Here is an 18049-nt window from a genome sequence, read left to right as displayed (position 1 = left end):
TTCACCAACTTAAACCCGACCTAGAAGAAAAGCATTTTCTTCCCACCCTTTACAATATATCATAAAATTAGGAAGGGGTGGAGAAAATTGGTAAGAGTAGGAGAGATGTACATATTCCTCCAAGCTTAAGCATTTTTATTTAGTACTAGCTATCTGTGTGCTCTTCTGGCAATGGTCAAGTACTTAACTGTTACCAGTTTTTAAGACCAGGAAAATTCTGTGAAGAATGGTTGGTTGGAACTTAAAACACCTCACCCAGCCAGGAAATTTGGTGGTATGTTTTACAAGTGTTGCTCTATACCTAATGCATACGTTCACTATTATATTTATTTTCTATGGCTCTCAGTCTTTGGTACACAGGTAAGGATGGCACTAGACATGGCCATGGTGCTAACACATGAACTGGTTAACTCCAACTCCATTGCATGCTCCAGTCAGGCTTTCATTCAGTAAAGTAGGAGGAAACATGTTATTTCCCTAACTGTTTTCACTCAGAATATGGAGGTATCAGTGCATCCCTTCTCAAGATGAGTTGTGTAAACACTGGGAAGCAACTAGACTACAAGAATATCAGTAAGGAACATTATTAGTCCAAGACAATGGCCTACCACTGTTTCATCTTTCCTCAGAAAAAAACTGACCTTCTCCCTGAGACTTTGTAGAAAAACAGTATTCCAAATAATCCCAACAAAGTACAGTTTAGAGCGAAATGTAAAAAGAGAACGGCCCAAGAGAGATGGACTTTGTCGTTTCACACTAAACAAACCTCTTCTGCAAGCATATGTTGTTTGGCCACAGGAGTTAACAGCTGATTTAAGATGAAGGCTGTACAAATATGACATGTATTTAACCAGAAATTAGGAACTTCCTTTTACATTCTAAGTATAAAGATTGTATGAATTAAGTATAGGAAAAAAACCCAAAAAACCAAAAACCCAACATACTTACAGGTGCTCCATAATCAAAGATCTGTACTCACCTTTCATTAAGAATTACACTAGAGTATTACTGATTTTTAAATTAGGCATTACAATTTTTTAGAAATGTGAAGACAGGGACATACACCATATGAAGACATTGCATATACCTGTTCTCCTTGCCATTTTGTATCACTGAATGCCTATCAGCAGTGGTTCTTTCACTACAAACATATGTGTTGCGCCGTGTCATTGCTCCAGGGGCAGTATTATTCTACAATTAAAAAACACAGGCTTGTTATTCCCCACAAAAGGCTTTTCTGGGGTTAAGTCTACATATAATTGAAGGCAGTTTTACTTCATGCTAGTTCTACACAGTTAGAAGACTTACAATAATTAAGTTAATATACAAACACCTTCCAGTATTTTTAAGGAATAATGCAATCACAAAAATTAATTCTAACAAGTTGTTCTTGTATTTCATGTTGATGGCTCAAAATTAATATCGCTTAAAGTTTTTAATTACCAATGTTCTGAATTACAAACTCTCAGCATGTATAGCATTCATCTACATCTGGATACCTTATGTCTTTATAACCTATTTTTGAAATACTTTACCACTTGCAGATTGTAGAATTTTCCTTTAAGTTAAAACCATACCCTTAAACAAGACAGGAAAAGCAAAGACTTAAGAAACAAATGTGGTAAAATTCAGTGGGAAGGTAAACATGGACTTTTAAATATTAAAATACTATAAAACACTAGACAAGTTTTTAAAACAGGAAAGAATAAGTCAAATTAAAGAGACAAATTGCAGAGAATTTTAATAAGACATTTTAAAAAATATACATTTAAATACAAGCGTAATACATTGAGGACAAGAGAACCAGGGGAACTTAAACTACAGACCTTACTTTAGAGGGAGAAAAGAAATAGAATTACTTTGCCTCTGTCTTTACAGAGAAAGAGGGTGGAGATATGCCCAAGTTGGCGGTCAATTTTCCAGGAACGACTGAGAAGCTAGGTAATTCACAGATAACAGAATTATAAAAAGTTAGATGCAATTACTGTAGGAAAAGCATGGTGGTCCAGATAAACATGCACACCCAGGTTGTAGAGGAAGTGAAAGCCGGCAAGCCTTATATTTTTTTCTCCCCACCCCAAGAACATAACACAGGAAACTGCATATGGTTGGAAAGTGGAAAAAACCTTTAAAATTTTTCTTTAAAGAAAAGGATCACGGGGCAAAGCAGGAAGCAAAATAGGCTATTAACTTTAAACATCACTGCTGGGGAAAGTCTTGGAGGAGGCTAGCTTAAGGGAATGACTGGTCAGCACCTGGATAAGCACATGTTGAGTAAGGATGGCCACTAAGAATCAGGCAGGGGACTTCATGCTCAACTAACCTTTTGGAGTTCTTTGAAGAATTACTGCTATGACAGACAAGGGAAATTCAGCGGATTTTTAAAATAGCATTAAGAAAAGGTTTTACATAAATGGTCACAGTAGAGAATCATGGGAAGAAGGATAAAAAAAAAGAAAGGAAAAACTAGTTCAAGCACAAAAGGAGAGTAGACAAACCTTTTTTGTTCCCAAACCTGAAATAAAACTGTTAAAGTGGAATATTCTCAATAACCAGCAAAAGCTCCAGTGCCTTAAGGCAAAATATTTGCTATACAGGGAGTCTCAAGCAATGCAAGCCCTGAGCAGCAGATTTAATGAAGCCATCTTGTCTCTTTAAAAGACTGCTGACCTGTTATACATCTTTATGTGAATGTGCAAACAAAACTGAAATCAAGTGAACTGCGCAACCTCCTGGTGTTAAAAAGTACAAAGAGTATCAACAGTATTTTAGATTAGCAGAACTATTAATTAAAACGTAACATGGATGTAGTTGTCTCAAGGGTTGTCAAGAATTTTTCACTGGATATTCCCTAGGCATAGGCATGTGCCAAGCATCAGCAGAAGTCCTCCTGGCCCTTTCCTTGTACTTTATTCCTTACACATCCTTTGTCTTTGAATCTGTTTATTTAAAATAAAAAGTCACATTGATTCTTCTACTTTTCTCTGACATTTGTCATTAGGCAAACTCCCCTCTCTTTACTAAACTTGACAGCAATGAAGGCTGTGCACCTAAGGTGAAGTTTTGTTTGTATGTTCTTGAGAGGTCACACTGTGCAAGACACTTTGCGGAGCCCTCACACACCAATGGTACATTGAAGTATTGCCTATTAATATTTGCTTATCATTTTGGTCTGTGTTCCTGAACATACTAGAGAATGAAGCACCTAGAATATCTGACTGTTTTTCTGGTGGGAAATACACACAAAAGTGGGTGGCTTCCTTCTTTCTACCTGCTCCCTTAGAACATTAAATATTTGTTTCCCTTGAGAAGACACCACATAACATTAAAATGTACTGTGGTGTTGCACATCTAGAAAGACAAGACAGCAATCTCTGTGCTGGATCAAACTTTAAGGACTATGCATTTTCAGGTTTGGGAGTGGACAAGTTTTTTTATTCATATCTGAAATCAGAAGATTCTGAAGACGCACTTTCCCAGCTCTTTCTGGAATGCAAAGACAGAAGGATCAGTATACATTTTTTTCTGTTTGGCTCAGATTTCAGAGGTCATGAGAAGAGATTTGAGCATTTCAAGCTTTCAAATGTCAGTTTTAGCAAGAATACAGTCTTGGTATTGGGGCCTTTACACTTTTTAGCATACAAGCTTTCACAATTCATCAAGGAAGTTCTTCAGCTATGACTTTTTTGTTCAGCCAATCTACTGCATGACTAAATTGCATAGATGCACAGCACAGGAAGCCTGAAACTGGTGTCAACAGCACCACACTACTCCCTGACGGAATGACAACCCCTAGGGTCAGGGTTAGCTGCATAAGTTCATCCTTGTGGTGCTGTCTGCCTTCTTTGCAGAAGGTGTTGACAATGCGAAAGCATGTTAAGACTTCTGAGCGTACACACAAGGTCCAATCACAGTACAAAGAACATATTTGTGGTACAGAGTCCTCCTCTTTTCCTAGGGAGTCTTGTGTCCGCTGCTTAGGCAGGCTATTTTCACATTGAGACACCAAGGCGAGGACTGATGAAAAACTTTCAAAAAATTAGCTTCTGACTTACAATAATGAACCAATCTATTTACTTAAGAGCGCTAGTATGTTTTTTGGTCCTAAATGATTTTCCAAACATACCATCTATCCTCCTCTTCCAATTTTCTTGAAGCTATACTAAGTGCTCTGGGGCAGCCTTATTACAAGCATTGAGGAAATATCCAAAGCTGTGAGTAATAAACAAGTTGTTACTAGTTGCTGCTACCTATGCAACACCCTGTAGCAGGTTTTCATTATTGATTTGGTATTTGCCCAATGAACTTGAATATTTTTGATGTGGACTTGTTCAGCTTGCAGAACTATTTTGTTTGCAAGAGCTTAAACGCTCTGTCAACTTCAGAGGTACAGCTTGGAGCCCCTTACTTCAACCCCAGACTTAGCTATCAGCTCTACAAGCACAACTCTTATCCTTAAGTGCATGCTTGTAAGCTCTGTTGTTTAATAAGAGCAGCACACAACTGGCTAAGGGTCTCCAGCGAGGACCAGTTCTACTACTTCCACTGTATCTGTCAAAGTAATAATTGTTTTTAAACAATATTTTTCTGTCTCTTCAGTGATTTTCTCACCGTATTACCAATTTTAGGTCTTAAGTGCTCAGTGAGAACACAAACTCTCTCCACCTCAAACTTTTTTCAACTTCAGGACAACATGGCAAACTCCAACATTCTTTTTTTCCTTCTAGATGCATGCTAATACTGTAAGAAATAAAACTCCCTAATCAGTTCCAGGAATTGTGAAAAAAGTCAGTGCTTCCCTCTATCCCCAACAGCCAGAAAGCAAAAGAATAATCTCTAGCCAGAGGAGAAGAAAAAAAGAGAGAGTTTGCACTGTTTGACATTGCAACCTATAAACAGAGACAATTTTAAACCCTAATTAATTGAGTGGCATCACAAGTCTGATTCTATGTTCACCACCTTGTACCACTGCTTGTAAAACATCAGTTGGATCAGTTGCACACTGAATCAGGAGAGAGAAAGATCCTATGGTTATGAGCTCAGATTTTACTTCAGCTACAGTAGTATGAAATTTGAAATAAGACTACTAGAATAAATCCCCAGGATTTGGGAGTGGTGTAGAATAGCAGATCAAAATCCTAAAGATACTAAATACAACATATGTTGTAACTGTGATGCAAAGCTCTTGAATAAGGCACTACACAACACCGAGGGAAGTCCAATGTAGGACAAAACTGATTTGATTATCCTACCATTTTGAGGCTCAGTAGCCAAGAACTGTCATGTAAGGAGAAACAAAATCTGAATGGTTTCTGGACTGATCAAAAAACAAGGGAAAGAGCAGGGGACCACAAAAATCAGAAGGTTGCCCAAAATCATGAGCTCTTGTTCAGATTTATGAATGACAGCTGCTACAGTAGAAGACATGTCTTTCCAAGGCCATCTCTTTGGCTGAAATCCTCCAACTAAGTCACTATCAGCCACTGAGCGAACTGACAATACAGAGCCAATAAAGTGAAACAAATCTTATTTTACTTCTTTTGCTTCAGACTGTCAAAGAGCTGTGAGCTCAGGAAGTTCTGTTCTCATTTTTGTAAGTAATGGTGCTGAGCATATGACCAAATATGACAGCTTAGTGGGATAAGTTGAGAAAAAAAAAATCATTCCAAGAAGAATAAAGGACTGGGAAGTTATTTCTTCTGAAAAGGAAGTTTTTCAATACAAACCCCCAAAGTTTCAGTAATTAAATCTTACAAGACTCAAGACTTATGTGAAAACAGATCTCCAAGTTTGCCTCAGAGGGAGGCACCACAGAGTATACAAGTTAAAGCCAAACTGAACTGAAGAGTTTATTTTGGCATACTGCCTACTGCTGAACCCTGTGAACTCACTAGTTATGCACCTTAGTGCATTTGGCTTTTTTTTGTTGTTGAGGTTTAGGGGCAGGTGGTGGAAGCCCACAAGGACAAAAGCCAGGCACACTGCTTTTAAATACAGGTTGGAATACACCTTTGAAAAGTGATGAAAAGTAAAATCAGAACCACTGATATATCACAGGCTTAACACTTTTTCACCCCTCAAAAACACTTCGTGGTTTTGATAAATAAGCATTTCTACTTACACTAGGAACAGCCGAACTTTTCTTACGTTCAGGAATATCAGCCTTATTGGGATTGCTGGCATTTCCAAGCATTGGACTAGCTGGTGCAATTCCTCTTCCTGCAACAGCACTACTGCTGGATTTTCTTGACTGAATTCCTTCCTCTTTGAGGTCACTGTCTGTAGTACTAGTCTGGCTTCTTTTGGGATATGCCACTACTGAGGGGATGGATGGTCCGGCTTAAAAAAGAAACAAAAGAAACAGGAAAAGGATTTTTCTTCTCAGAAGTTCAGTAGCTATTTTTCACTACAATGGAAACGTATTCACACATGAGAATCAAAATAATTAACACTGGGAATCAGAGTTGCAAAAAGGTAATTATTTAAATTATCAAAGTACACATATTTCAGAAGACAGCAAAATATTGTGAAAAACAAAAACCTTTCCAGGTGAAGATACTACTTGATTTCCATGAAAAAATTATGAATTTCACGGAAGCTTCTGGTGTTTGAGCATTGGCACTGGTTTGGCTTGCTACAAAAACCCCTTTAGAGTCCCCTTAAAGACACTTAACAAGTAACTGACTCATGCAAACCAGATGATCCTTCATTAGCACAAAGCTGGCACATGCTGTTCAAGCCAGCTTCTGAAACAGGTACCTGGTGACAGAACCCTGGACCACCAGCACCACTAACAGCCAGTGGACTGCACTCCTGGAACAGCTCAGAAGCAGCAGCGGTTTGCCACTAGCCTCCCCGGGTGTGCCAAGAACAGAAAACTGCTCCAGCACACCTGAGAATGAGGCAGCCCATTCAACAGTTGCAAGATCCCTCTTGCTTTAATAGGTTCCTGCACACTGGGAAAAGCATGCAAGTATGTCAGGATTGTGTTTTCTGGTGTCTCAATTACACCTTCTCAGAAGAGGATACATCAATTTTGTAGTTAGTGTTTTAATAACAATCAAAAAGTGTATGTATACACACAAACATATAAAAATAGATGAATATATATAATATATATATATTTATAAATATATATAGAATATATATTAAAAAGCATCAGAAAACACAGTAACTGTCATCCCAGGAGACTCCCCAAGGAAAGCAACCTCTGAATGCACCCGAGGTATTTAAAAGCAGACCTAAACACAGACTCCTTTTATGAGTTAGTGTCTGAGCAGGAAGATGGTTAAGATATTTAGAAAACCCTAAGCTACTACCTTGCACACTCATTAAGCAGTAGAGTTCTAAGTCTGTCTGAGTCACTGTTCTTTAGAAATTTAATTCCTGCAGGACAATCAAGTGACACTACCCTCAGGAAACAGGAAACAAGAAATATTGGCAAACTGACATTTCTTCGTTTTAGACACAAGCTGACCTACTAGTGCCAAAAGAAAACAAAAGCTGAACAGACATACAAGAGCATGGGGGAGGACTGCTGTGCGTTTTATGAAAAAGGGGGTTGCAACACTCTCTTCAATTTGTGTAACAAGACTTTCCCAGCACAGTCAGGAATGCAAGGGAAAAGACAAGGCAGAATAAGAGAATTAAGTTGGTGTATTCAGCATTCCTCTAGAATGTTGTTTTTGAAGGCTTTATAACAAAACCATTTTAGAAAAAATTGGTTATTCAGTGAATTATTTAACCACCATGCTGTGAGTTACACTACTGTTGTCCTCCTTACCTTTAGGGGATGGAGACAAATTCAGAAACCAAACAGAACTGGAAGTCACTATATTCTGCAACACTGAAAATGAGAATTGCTCACCGTGATCACTGTACCGCCGCTGTTTCTGGCTAGAAGATATGCTTCTCTGAACTTTGTGATGAGGAGATTGTCCAGTGCTATTATTAAGATCACTACTTGGCCTAACTTTGGCAAGTGAAAGATTGCTGCTGGAGCTTGAATCACTTGCATCCAACTACAATACAAATGAGAATATTAGAACAAGGAGTTCAGACAAAACAAATTCAACATCCACCATATTAGGGGAGCAGTAACAGGGAGACAGAAGGAAGATGGCTCTGGTACATAGGAAATTTTGAGTCAGCAAGGAAGTTGCTTAGAGGTCCCTTCTCCTAGATTCTTATGCAACTGTCTTAGGTAAAACTCAAGTGGAATTTGCAGCTCCTCAAAGGACAATCAGATAAAGAAAACCCATCTCCTTTCAATAGTGTCTCCTCAGGGTTCTCTTAAGATTTTAACAGGAAGAGAGAATACATTTTGTGGAAGCCACCACACCAACTCCTACAGCAGAGGAACCAAGAGCAGCTTACATCCATTGCTGAGCCCTCTCAGCATCATATGGAAAAGTAATCTACAACGTGGGAATGTTTTTAGGTTGATCGGTCCTGCTCCTTGGTTCTTTTAAAACATCTACAGCTGGCATATTCACACTTGAGCTCCTCGACTAGACAGGACAGTAACTGGCATACAAAGTCCTTCAGAGGAGTAACTGCTGAGCAAGCAGGGTAGTTTTGGGGAGCCTAAAGGCAAGAGTTTACTGACTCAGATCAAGGTGAGAACAAACACAGCATCATTTGGACAGTTGACACTAATGATTAGCATAATGTGCTTTTAAGCATAATGGACTTTTGTGCAGGAATGCAATGCCTATAGTTACTGACTTAATTTTTGCTTCTAACTTTGCTATGGACACTTTCGGATTCCTTTGTTTCTTTGCATTTTTAAGAATGGTACTTACCTCTGATGACTTCCTTCCTAGCAGTAAGTATGTAGCTGTGATTTCATCATACTTCATTTTACTAAGGGATTCTTGAATTTCTTCTTGAGAATATCCCATTCCTACCATAATATCTAAAAACAAACACACATTCTGTAAGTAACAGAAACACTCTGATGTTTAGCCTGGCTGAGTATTTAAGTTCAAGAGAAAGAATGGAACATTTTAAAGAATTAAACAAAACGATTAAGTGTGAGAACATAAGCCTGATGAAATATCGTTATTTAAAAATTAGTTATTTTTTCAAATGGCAAACAAATACAGAGTGGTGGAGGAAAAAAACCACTCCCACATCATGCAAACAGTATGCTGAAAAATACTCAGTTACCTATTCTTTTCTGGTCCGAGATGTCTAATTCTGGTTCAACAAAAGGTTTAAGTTCGTCCTCCTCATGCCCTGCATTGATCCACCTGTCCTTCATAATTTGCTAAAAAGAAAGGGGTTTGTTAGTACAATACACTTACCAGAAAAGAAAATGAGCTGTTGAAAAAACAACTCCCCTATCTACCAAACACCAAGGCCTCTTCTAATTTTTCTTTTCCAGAACAGGTGCCAACACCTACTCGGTTTTGTTTTGCTCCAGTGAGGAGAGCAACTATGCACATCAAGCCAGGCTGCTTCCCAATCAGCTGTATTCTAGCACATAGCTGAAAGCCAAAAGTCTGTAACACAGACCAGCAGCAGCGTGACAACTCTGACAAGTCTAGTAAGTCCAGGCTTGACTATGGAAGTCCATGGAAGCCAGTATTGTTTTAGCCTTTCTCCTCCATGATGGAACAAAATGCAGGCAAAAGGCAACCCCATCATAAACTAGCAGTCAACACTTCCAGTACATATCTGAAAATGTGGAAAACTTCCTGATGGATCACCCATTAATGCAGGAATCCACAAGGTAACCATCAAGGAAAAGTTATATGACATACGCAGTGTAGTCTCACATTCATTTTGAAAGTAACTGTGGAGTCAGCTTTCTTGTAACCCCAGTAAACAAAATCTTAAAAAAAAGTCACATGCTTTACTCAACAATCCCCCACCCCACTCCAAATATACTATACAGGAACAGTATGACAATAATCAGTCACAAATTAAAAATACAGTTTGAAAAATATAGCGCCTAGCTTTCTGATGCACCTTATTTGTGCCATTACCTCTAGAGTGCCTCTTTTTGTGGGGTTTAGCACCAGGAAACGTTTGAGGAGGTTTTCACAGTCTGTGGACATGTAGAAAGGAATCCTGTATTTTCCCCTTAGCACTCTTTCTCTAAGTTCCTTGGTAACAGAAGAAGAACAGACAGTAAGTTGTAAGCAGCAAATCACTTAAAACATTAGATAAACATGTCCAACATGTTCTACAAAAACGCACCTTTAAGTTCTGTCCATCGAAAGGAAGAGATCCACTCACAAGGGTATAAAGAATAACACCTAAACTCCAAACATCTACTTCAGGTCCATCATATTTTTTCCCTTGAAAAAGCTCTGGAGCAGCGTATGGTGGGCTGCCACAAAAGGTGTCCAGTTTATTTCCAACTGTAAACTCATTGCTAAAACCAAAGTCAGCTATTTTAATGTTCATATCTGCATCTAGCAATAGATTTTCAGCCTGGAATAGAAAGAATGGTTTGTAAGATGAACTTAAAACACTTGATTTAGAATGCTATTGCCCATTTTTACTCATTCTTAAAAGACAGAAAGCTGAAATATCTGTTAACATTCACTTCCTTGAAATGTCTTTAGGTATGCTTTACTCTATCATTCGCATATCTCCTGTTTTAAAAATCTCTGTACAATGGCTTCAGACTATGCGAGCTGTTATACTACCTGAAAACCGTGTTATTACCATCTGTTTTCTCCACACAAGTGCATCCTGAGCTATTGCAATTTACATTTTGATCTATTAAGATGAAAACAAGATATAGTTTCACTATCCATACTTTATGTGGTATTCTTGCAAAAGTTTGATAATATACATAAACTTTAAACTCTTTTCAAGAGGTTTGTTGGGTTTTTTTTGGTGATAGTGTTTTGTTTGTTATTGTTTTTTTGGTGTTTTTTGTATTTGTTTTTGGTTGTGTTTTTTTTTTTAAGTTACAAAACTATGATATGTTGAACAAGTTATGTGGTGACACTATTAATACAATAGGCACAATTTAAAGAAGGGATATACCATTTCATGCCAAGCTACAAAGCACCATACTTCAGTTGCATGATCACAACTGGTAATTCATTCTGTTCAAGACCAAAACTTGTCATACCTCTATCAAACCACCCTTTCCAAAAAAAAAAAAAAAAAAAAAAAAAAAAGAAAGAAAAAAAATCTCAGCTAACAGTGATCTGCATCAGATTTGAATTTGACTACAGGGTGAGAGGCTATCTTTCAGCAGCCATTACATTTCTGTATTTAAAAGCCTTACAAATCCTCTTCCTTTTATTTGAAATGGTTCTATACTGTAAACATTCCTGAAAATTTGCTATAACACACAGAAAAAAAATAAACTAACCAGAAAGCTTAATACACACTAAATTTTATCGGCACAATAAAAATCACACTCACAAGTATAGAAGCTGACACAGACTGACACACTTCACGCACTTTTTCCTACTCACCTTGAGATCTCTATGAACAATATGCTTTTGGTGGCAATACTGCACTGCAGATACTATCTGGATAGAAAACAAGCCCAATTATGTAAGTGACATCTCAAAGAAACAGGTGTTTTAATCAAAAAGTTCAACACTTACTACTGAAGTTGACATGTACTTATCCACTCAAGAGCAATGTAACCAACTACTATACTGACCAGCGTGTTTGAGGAAAAGCTGCTAAATAACTTAGGTGTCTGTTATTTGATCTATTTGGTTTCTACTATACTTGAAAGAGGAGTTTGTTTTTCCTGTGTGCCTAATTATAGACCAGTAGAAGCAATGACTTTCAGAAAGGTTACTGAAGTATTTCCATTCCAATACTGTATAGAGCAATAAAAGCTTTCCCTCTAGACTGAAGTGTTCAGACCCTCTCCAAAGGGGAGTTTTCACGCTGCAGCATGGAGAGAAAAGGGTAAGAAACAAGCTTTAGCTACTAGAGAAACTACCAGGAAACAGCTTGTTTGTCGAAACTTCCGCAGTAAGAAGCAACTGTGCATCTGACAGAGGTCTGCCAAGTGCATATGGTTTATTGTATGTTGTATACTGTACAAGAGTAGCAAGCTGAATGGAAAAAAACTGTGTCTCTCAAGTGTAATGGAATAATTTCTTCCATCATAGTTTCCAAATATCACTTAGTTTTTCCTGCTTTATATAGCGAACTATATAAGCTATTTACACAGTACAATGTCCTAGTACATTGCTTTAGAATCATAAGCATTGCTGCAGAACTCTACATGTATGGAAAAGCTGGATAAAGTCTTGTTACATGATCACAAATGCAGTCAAACACATTTTATTGTCATGGATACGTGGTCAGAATTGAGGCAGATGTTATGATTGCTTAAAAGAAGTGGAACTGCACATAAAAATAATTCATTGTAATAACTATGCTTAAATAAATGTATTTCCATTCTTTGTTCAAGATTAAGATTTTCAACACAGGAAGACAAGGTATCATTACTGTTACAAAAAATAACTTGTCATCAGACTGCCCAGCTTAGCATAAGGATCCTCCTGTACTGGTAAGGAGCAATGGTTCTCTCTCCCAGCATTTACAGTAGGTGAAAGTAAGGTTCTTGGTAGGTCAAAGAACTGACCTACCAGTCAATTTTGCATTTGAAACCTAAGCACCAGCGTTTTGATCTTTGTACTCCTGTATTATTTAATCACGTGTGTGCAAAATGCGACCTTAGAAGCCAAGCAGTCTATGAGAAGTTGAAGTATTTCCATTCCCTACACTTTCATTCTGGTTTTGCTTGTTCCTTTACGTACTGGCTCCCTCTTTCAGACCCCAAGTTCAGCTTTTTACAGTTACTGAAACTGCCAAAGTGCTCCCACGCCACCACGTGTACCATCTTTTGGTTTTCCTTCCTTTCATCTCTGCTACCATTACTTTATTGCCAGTCACAAGCTCACTCTGCAAGGGTTTCCAAGGCTGACAGCATGACAAACACCTCAAGCTTTATTCAGGACTGCAGACACAAAACTGCACCACTTGTTCCTAAACTGCTTTTACTCTGACTACGTAAGAGTGGAAGGTCTAGCAGATGATCAATGAGTAGCTTCCTTTGCAGATGCTTTTGAACTACTCTGCATTGCAACAGGATAGCACAGAGACTGCAGAAGTGAGTCCAATCTAAATGGAAGAGAAATAATGCAATGTGTATGACGTTAATAATTGAACAACAGCAGTCATAACAATGAAAAATAGCACAAAGCATGGCTGCACTGCATTGACTCCCTTGTCTTCCAATTTCCATCACTGTTTCCATTGACAGCCCCCTCACCCCCAACCTATTTGAGAAATTTGCTGATGCTTGACAGGTGGGGAGAAGAGGGGAAGAAACAGCAGACCTTTTTGCTAGAGATAACAATTGGAGCATTGAAATAAGTTTCTTGGGAGTGATTTCAAAAATCTGTATAATCACAGGTTTTAAAGAACAAGTTAGAACAAGTTATCTCTGGGCAGAGAAACCATTCTTCATAAGGATTAAATGACAGAAGGATAGATAAATGACCTCTCAACGTCCCTTCCACATCGCCACGAATATTTTGTTTCTTAACCAGAAACAAGTAAGATGTATTTTGCGGATTTTTTTTTTAATTTTCAAAGATCTGTCCTAACATCTACCAGCATATTAAAAATTCTAAAATACTTCTGCAGGGCAACAGTGAGAAAACTGAAGCAGGCCAGATCTAACTGGCCACAGTAAAGGGAGGGAATTAATACACATCAATTTCAGGAGACCCTCTGCCCTGAGTCTTGGCTTCCCACTTTTGCATTAATTCTTATCCAGATAGGCAGATTATTCTATGGAAAAAGGATAGTAAGATCAAACCAGAACTGCTTGGAAACCTGTAACAGGGCAAGAAAAATGAGGCGATGTTAAGAATGCAAAATGTTCTGGATTTGAATTTCTTACACATGGCTGCACAAAAGGAGTTTGAAATGGAGAACTGCAGAGCATGGCTTTATTTTTAGTGTTTGTACCCTCTCCTGTGTTCCTTGTCAAGCGTGACTAGAATAACACAATTGCTGTCTTTTATGTTATGTTTTCCTGCTAAAAACCTTAAGTATGCGTAACAAAATGGACCAAAAAAATTTATTTTTAAACAAGCAGAGGGGAGAACTGCCAAATTCTGCTCTTTGCCTGCTAGAGAGGAAGAGCCTCCTCAGATAAAACATGAGTGTTTGATCCAGAAATCACATCTACTGAAAGAAGAAACAAGATCCGAAAATAAGATATAATACAACCTATTGTAAGAACTAAGCTCAATACCACGGCACAACTGTTTCTTCAGTTTAAAGACAGCCACCGTCTGTTAAACCAGTTAGCAAATACACCCCCCCCCCCCCATTATGTCATAAGTCTCTATCTAACTTAAGAACAGCTGCACTGAATCAGATAAAAGTTCTACAGAGAGAATTCTCCCTCCAACAATGGCTAAAAGCTGTATGAAGCTATTCTGGGACTACAGTAAGGTGAAATGAATAGTTTTATGACCTGCAAACCCAGTAAGATCTAGTTTCCTTTGACACTGTCCCACAGGCAGAGCCTTAGTGTCTAATAAATGCCAAGCTCTGATCAAAGTTGCCTGACCTCTGTCCTGTGTGCATCCTCTTCACTCTAGCAAAGCGCAATAAGCTTATCATATAGTTTCTCTCCTTGGGTTATTACTAGGTTCTCTCTTTTTTTCCAGGTGCTCATGCTTTTGAAGCTCTCAAGAACCTCCCATCTTTAAAATCAAGGTCCTCTAAAATTGGTTGACCTCAGTAGCTGGGAAGTCAGCTGTTGAGGGAGGACAGACCACAGCTGCCTGTGTCATGAGACAAGCCTTACAAGACAACACTGAAAACACTTCTGTGTATTTCAGTGGATTCAAGTGAGGCCACCTATGTATCTTTATAAGCAGCATTTAGTCTACTGAAATACAAAAAAAACCAAAACAAACAAAACCCTGAGAACCTGAAGTACATAAAATCAGCTCTTGATGGGTCAAATACTCAGCTCAGCAGGTAACTACCTTCTAAATTCTTTCCCTTTACATTTGTTTTTGAAAAATGAAGTTATGTATATCCTGTACTACCCAAATTATCCCATAAAATTAAGCACTAAGCATACCTGTAAAACATGTTTGACCTGTTTCCACAAGTTTTCACTTAAAGGGGAGTCAAATTACTAGAAAAAAAATAGGTAATTGCTGAACAAACGTGCAATGTCAATGGAATTACTGAAAGATCTTTTTCCACACAGCTCCTGATAAAAGAAACTGAGGACAAAGAGCAGAAAACAATACCAGTGGAAGTTTTCAACATTCACATCTGAAAGACAACAGCAAATCCTCTCAAACTACTCTGAAGCTCTTCAAGTGACATTATGAAGAGCAAGGCAACAGTCTGGGATTTAGAAGACGGCTTAAGTGGGAACGACTGCTCCACAACCCATCATATCTACTCCAACACAGCACAGAAACACATACCAGAAACTCTCAATCACAAAGGAAAGTTCTCTACCTGCTGGAATATGAAAGGGAAGGAAGCAGCTTTAAATAGACATGTAAGATTTTGTTTAAGAGGAAGAAAAATCTTCCTTACTATCAAGCTGTATAACTCCAGTAAGCACAAGTCACTTCTGGGGATATGAAGTTTGCAGCTGCTTTTTTTTGGGTTGTTTTGTTTGGGTTTTGGTGTTTGGTTTTTTTTTCCCAAAAGATTAAAGAGGGTAAATACAAGATTTAAAGAGATGAGAGAAAACAAAGGAACAGGGATTTCACAGAAATGCTTTTGTTGCCTCCTTATGTTGGCTTAAATACATTTCTATTTTTTCTTACTTTCATTGCTACCTTTGAGCTTATTCCTTATATTGCTTTCACACAATTCTTACTATATGAGACAGAGGGAGCAAAACAGTTGTGGCACAGTTTCCTAGTTCCCAAATTGTTCCTTTCAGTCACACTACCCACACTAGAGAAGTGTGAAAGTTTTCTTTACAAGACATTTTGTGAAAGTCATTAATGTATTTCCTGGAATTCTTGTATATCATATCAATTTTTTTCTACTTTTGTATGGCTACGCTTAAGAAGTGAAGCTATTGGAGCCTCCCCTTCCAAGAGTGAAAGCGACTGTCACGTCATTGCCACAAATTACCAGTTTAAAACCCCTACATATCATTCAATAAAACACTTTTTTCCCTATTCATTATTTTAAAGTGTCATTAAGCAGGAGCATAATTTTGATATTTATTACTTTTCACAACATTACCTAGGTTATCCAAGTGACCAAAGGCATGGAAATAACATGGGCAATTACGCATTTCAGCACAAGAGAGGAAAACAAAGTATATCAGACCAGTCAGATCCACAAATGAAACTCTAGGTGCTACAAGAGCAGAGATATGGATTTAAATTAGTTACGCAAAAATATTTTGTTATGTTCAATACTGCTTTACTGTAGAATGGAAAGGCTTTTTACAGATCAATGAAAATCCAATAACTTTGCAAGGCTAGTTTATCCATCATACAGAAAGCTAACTAACAAGCCTAGAAACTACTTTTCCGTGACTTTTTAGAACAACTATTAAAACTGCGTACTTTCACGTAAGCAGACAGAGGTGAACAGATCCCTGTTACATGCACTGCCTGCATTTTGAAACTGGCCTGTTTGTAGCCCGTTACATTTGAGCAACTTCCAAAATGCTACAGACCAGCTGAACTAAGGATGTATGAAATCAGCCTAGAGGAAATGCATTTTGGAATGGAATACACTTCTGGATCAAGCAGTCACTGTGTTCTGGCACTCCTGGACACCCTGGAACACAGCCCTAAGGAAACTAGCACTACTGAATGGACTACTAACCCCTTTGAAGCACAACCATAACCCAAGCTTTTTCTCACTTGGGGCTACAAGTCCACAACATGCTGAACACTGCAACAAGTCAAACACAAAGGACAGCCGTTCTACTCATTTCAGCATTAAAACCAGGGAAGGGGTGAAAGCTCATGTATAGGAATGTTATACATACCTGTCTAAATTTAGCTCTAGCCTCCTTTTCCTTCATTCTTCCATGTGCAACCAGATAGTCAAACACTTCCCCTACAATTCAATAACAAGATTCATTAACGCCAATTTCACAATCTAGAGATTCCACTCTAGCAGTAGCCCACACAGCTTCACTAGAATGACTGTATTTCAAGTTTATGATTACAGGTTAGCTCAAGAGAACAAGGCATAACTGCTGTGCAATTTACTACATCATCTCTTATACAAGAAAATAGTAAGACTTAATGAATGACTGGATATAGGAAAAAAACCAACCAACATTTCCTTCCAATTGAGCAGCATAGTTCTGTTTTGTAAAAAAAGATGACCTGTACCCCTTCACAGACTTTCGCACAGGGGTTTCTTTTGCCCCACAAAAAAAAAGCTTCATATATGAGAACATCTGATGGTATTTGTAAATATTGTCGTACCAGCACTAGAATTTTTCTTTGTGCACATGTATAAAATTGTTCTAACCAAAATCAGAAATCTTAGCTTTAACCTAGGCTTGGAAGAGGTACCCACAAGGAAGGTCACAATAATGAGCACAGCAGGACACATTGACATAATCCATCATGCAACCATCAGATCTGTAAGATACACTGAGAAGGGTTACTCCTGAACAAGCCCAACGTTGTATGGCTGTGGACTACTAAAGCAGTAGTAAAGATCTGTTGTGTTTGGGGGTTTTTCTTCCTTTTAACCAATCCAGTCATTTTATAGCACATCAATACAGACTACAACATTTGAGCTTTAGATGCTGCCAACTGGACCATGTTTGCAAGTGCATGGGAGATTTTCTTTACTAAAAACCAGTCATGTACATAAGAACTCCTACAAACACAGACTACTACACAGTTTTAAAAATTCTTCACCAATATGCAAAATTAATAAAAACTTTAGAAGTGGATCAAATGTCTATTCTCTACTGAGCAAGAAATCATTTTTTTGTAGATGGCCACCTCACAACAGAAGAGCTAAGTAACTTCACATTTATTTTTGAACAGAAACAACTCCACCAAAC

General features: G+C 38.0%; 1 protein-coding gene across 15 annotated transcripts in view; it reads right to left on the bottom strand.

Annotated features, from left to right (window-relative positions):
* Positions 1-18049, bottom strand: part of MARK3 (microtubule affinity regulating kinase 3) — a 62891-nt gene that overhangs the window by 15251 nt on the left and 29591 nt on the right. For 9 of the 15 annotated variants that reach the window (XM_049828658.1, XM_049828659.1, XM_049828661.1 and 6 more), the window contains 9 exons: positions 17009-17079; positions 11448-11504; positions 10207-10443; positions 9993-10112; positions 9172-9271; positions 8805-8917; positions 7868-8021; positions 6122-6339; positions 1088-1191 (listed from right to left, as the gene is read on the bottom strand). In XM_049828658.1, coding sequence (XP_049684615.1) covers positions 1088-1191; positions 6122-6339; positions 7868-8021; positions 8805-8917; positions 9172-9271; positions 9993-10112; positions 10207-10443; positions 11448-11504; positions 17009-17079 — 1174 coding nt within the window. Of the gene's footprint in view, positions 1-1087; positions 1192-1859; positions 1938-6121; positions 6340-7867; positions 8022-8804; positions 8918-9171; positions 9272-9992; positions 10113-10206; positions 10444-11447; positions 11505-17008; positions 17080-18049 lie in introns of all 15 variants that reach the window. The other 6 variants (XM_049828652.1, XM_049828655.1, XM_049828653.1 and 3 more) reach the window with 1 other exon arrangement.

This window comes from Accipiter gentilis, chromosome 25, assembly GCF_929443795.1.
Source record: "Accipiter gentilis chromosome 25, bAccGen1.1, whole genome shotgun sequence".
Classification (NCBI taxonomy): domain Eukaryota; kingdom Metazoa; phylum Chordata; class Aves; order Accipitriformes; family Accipitridae; genus Astur; species Astur gentilis.
The sequence above is the reverse complement of the archived record's forward strand: the minus strand, read 5'-3'. Positions and strand labels throughout refer to the sequence as shown.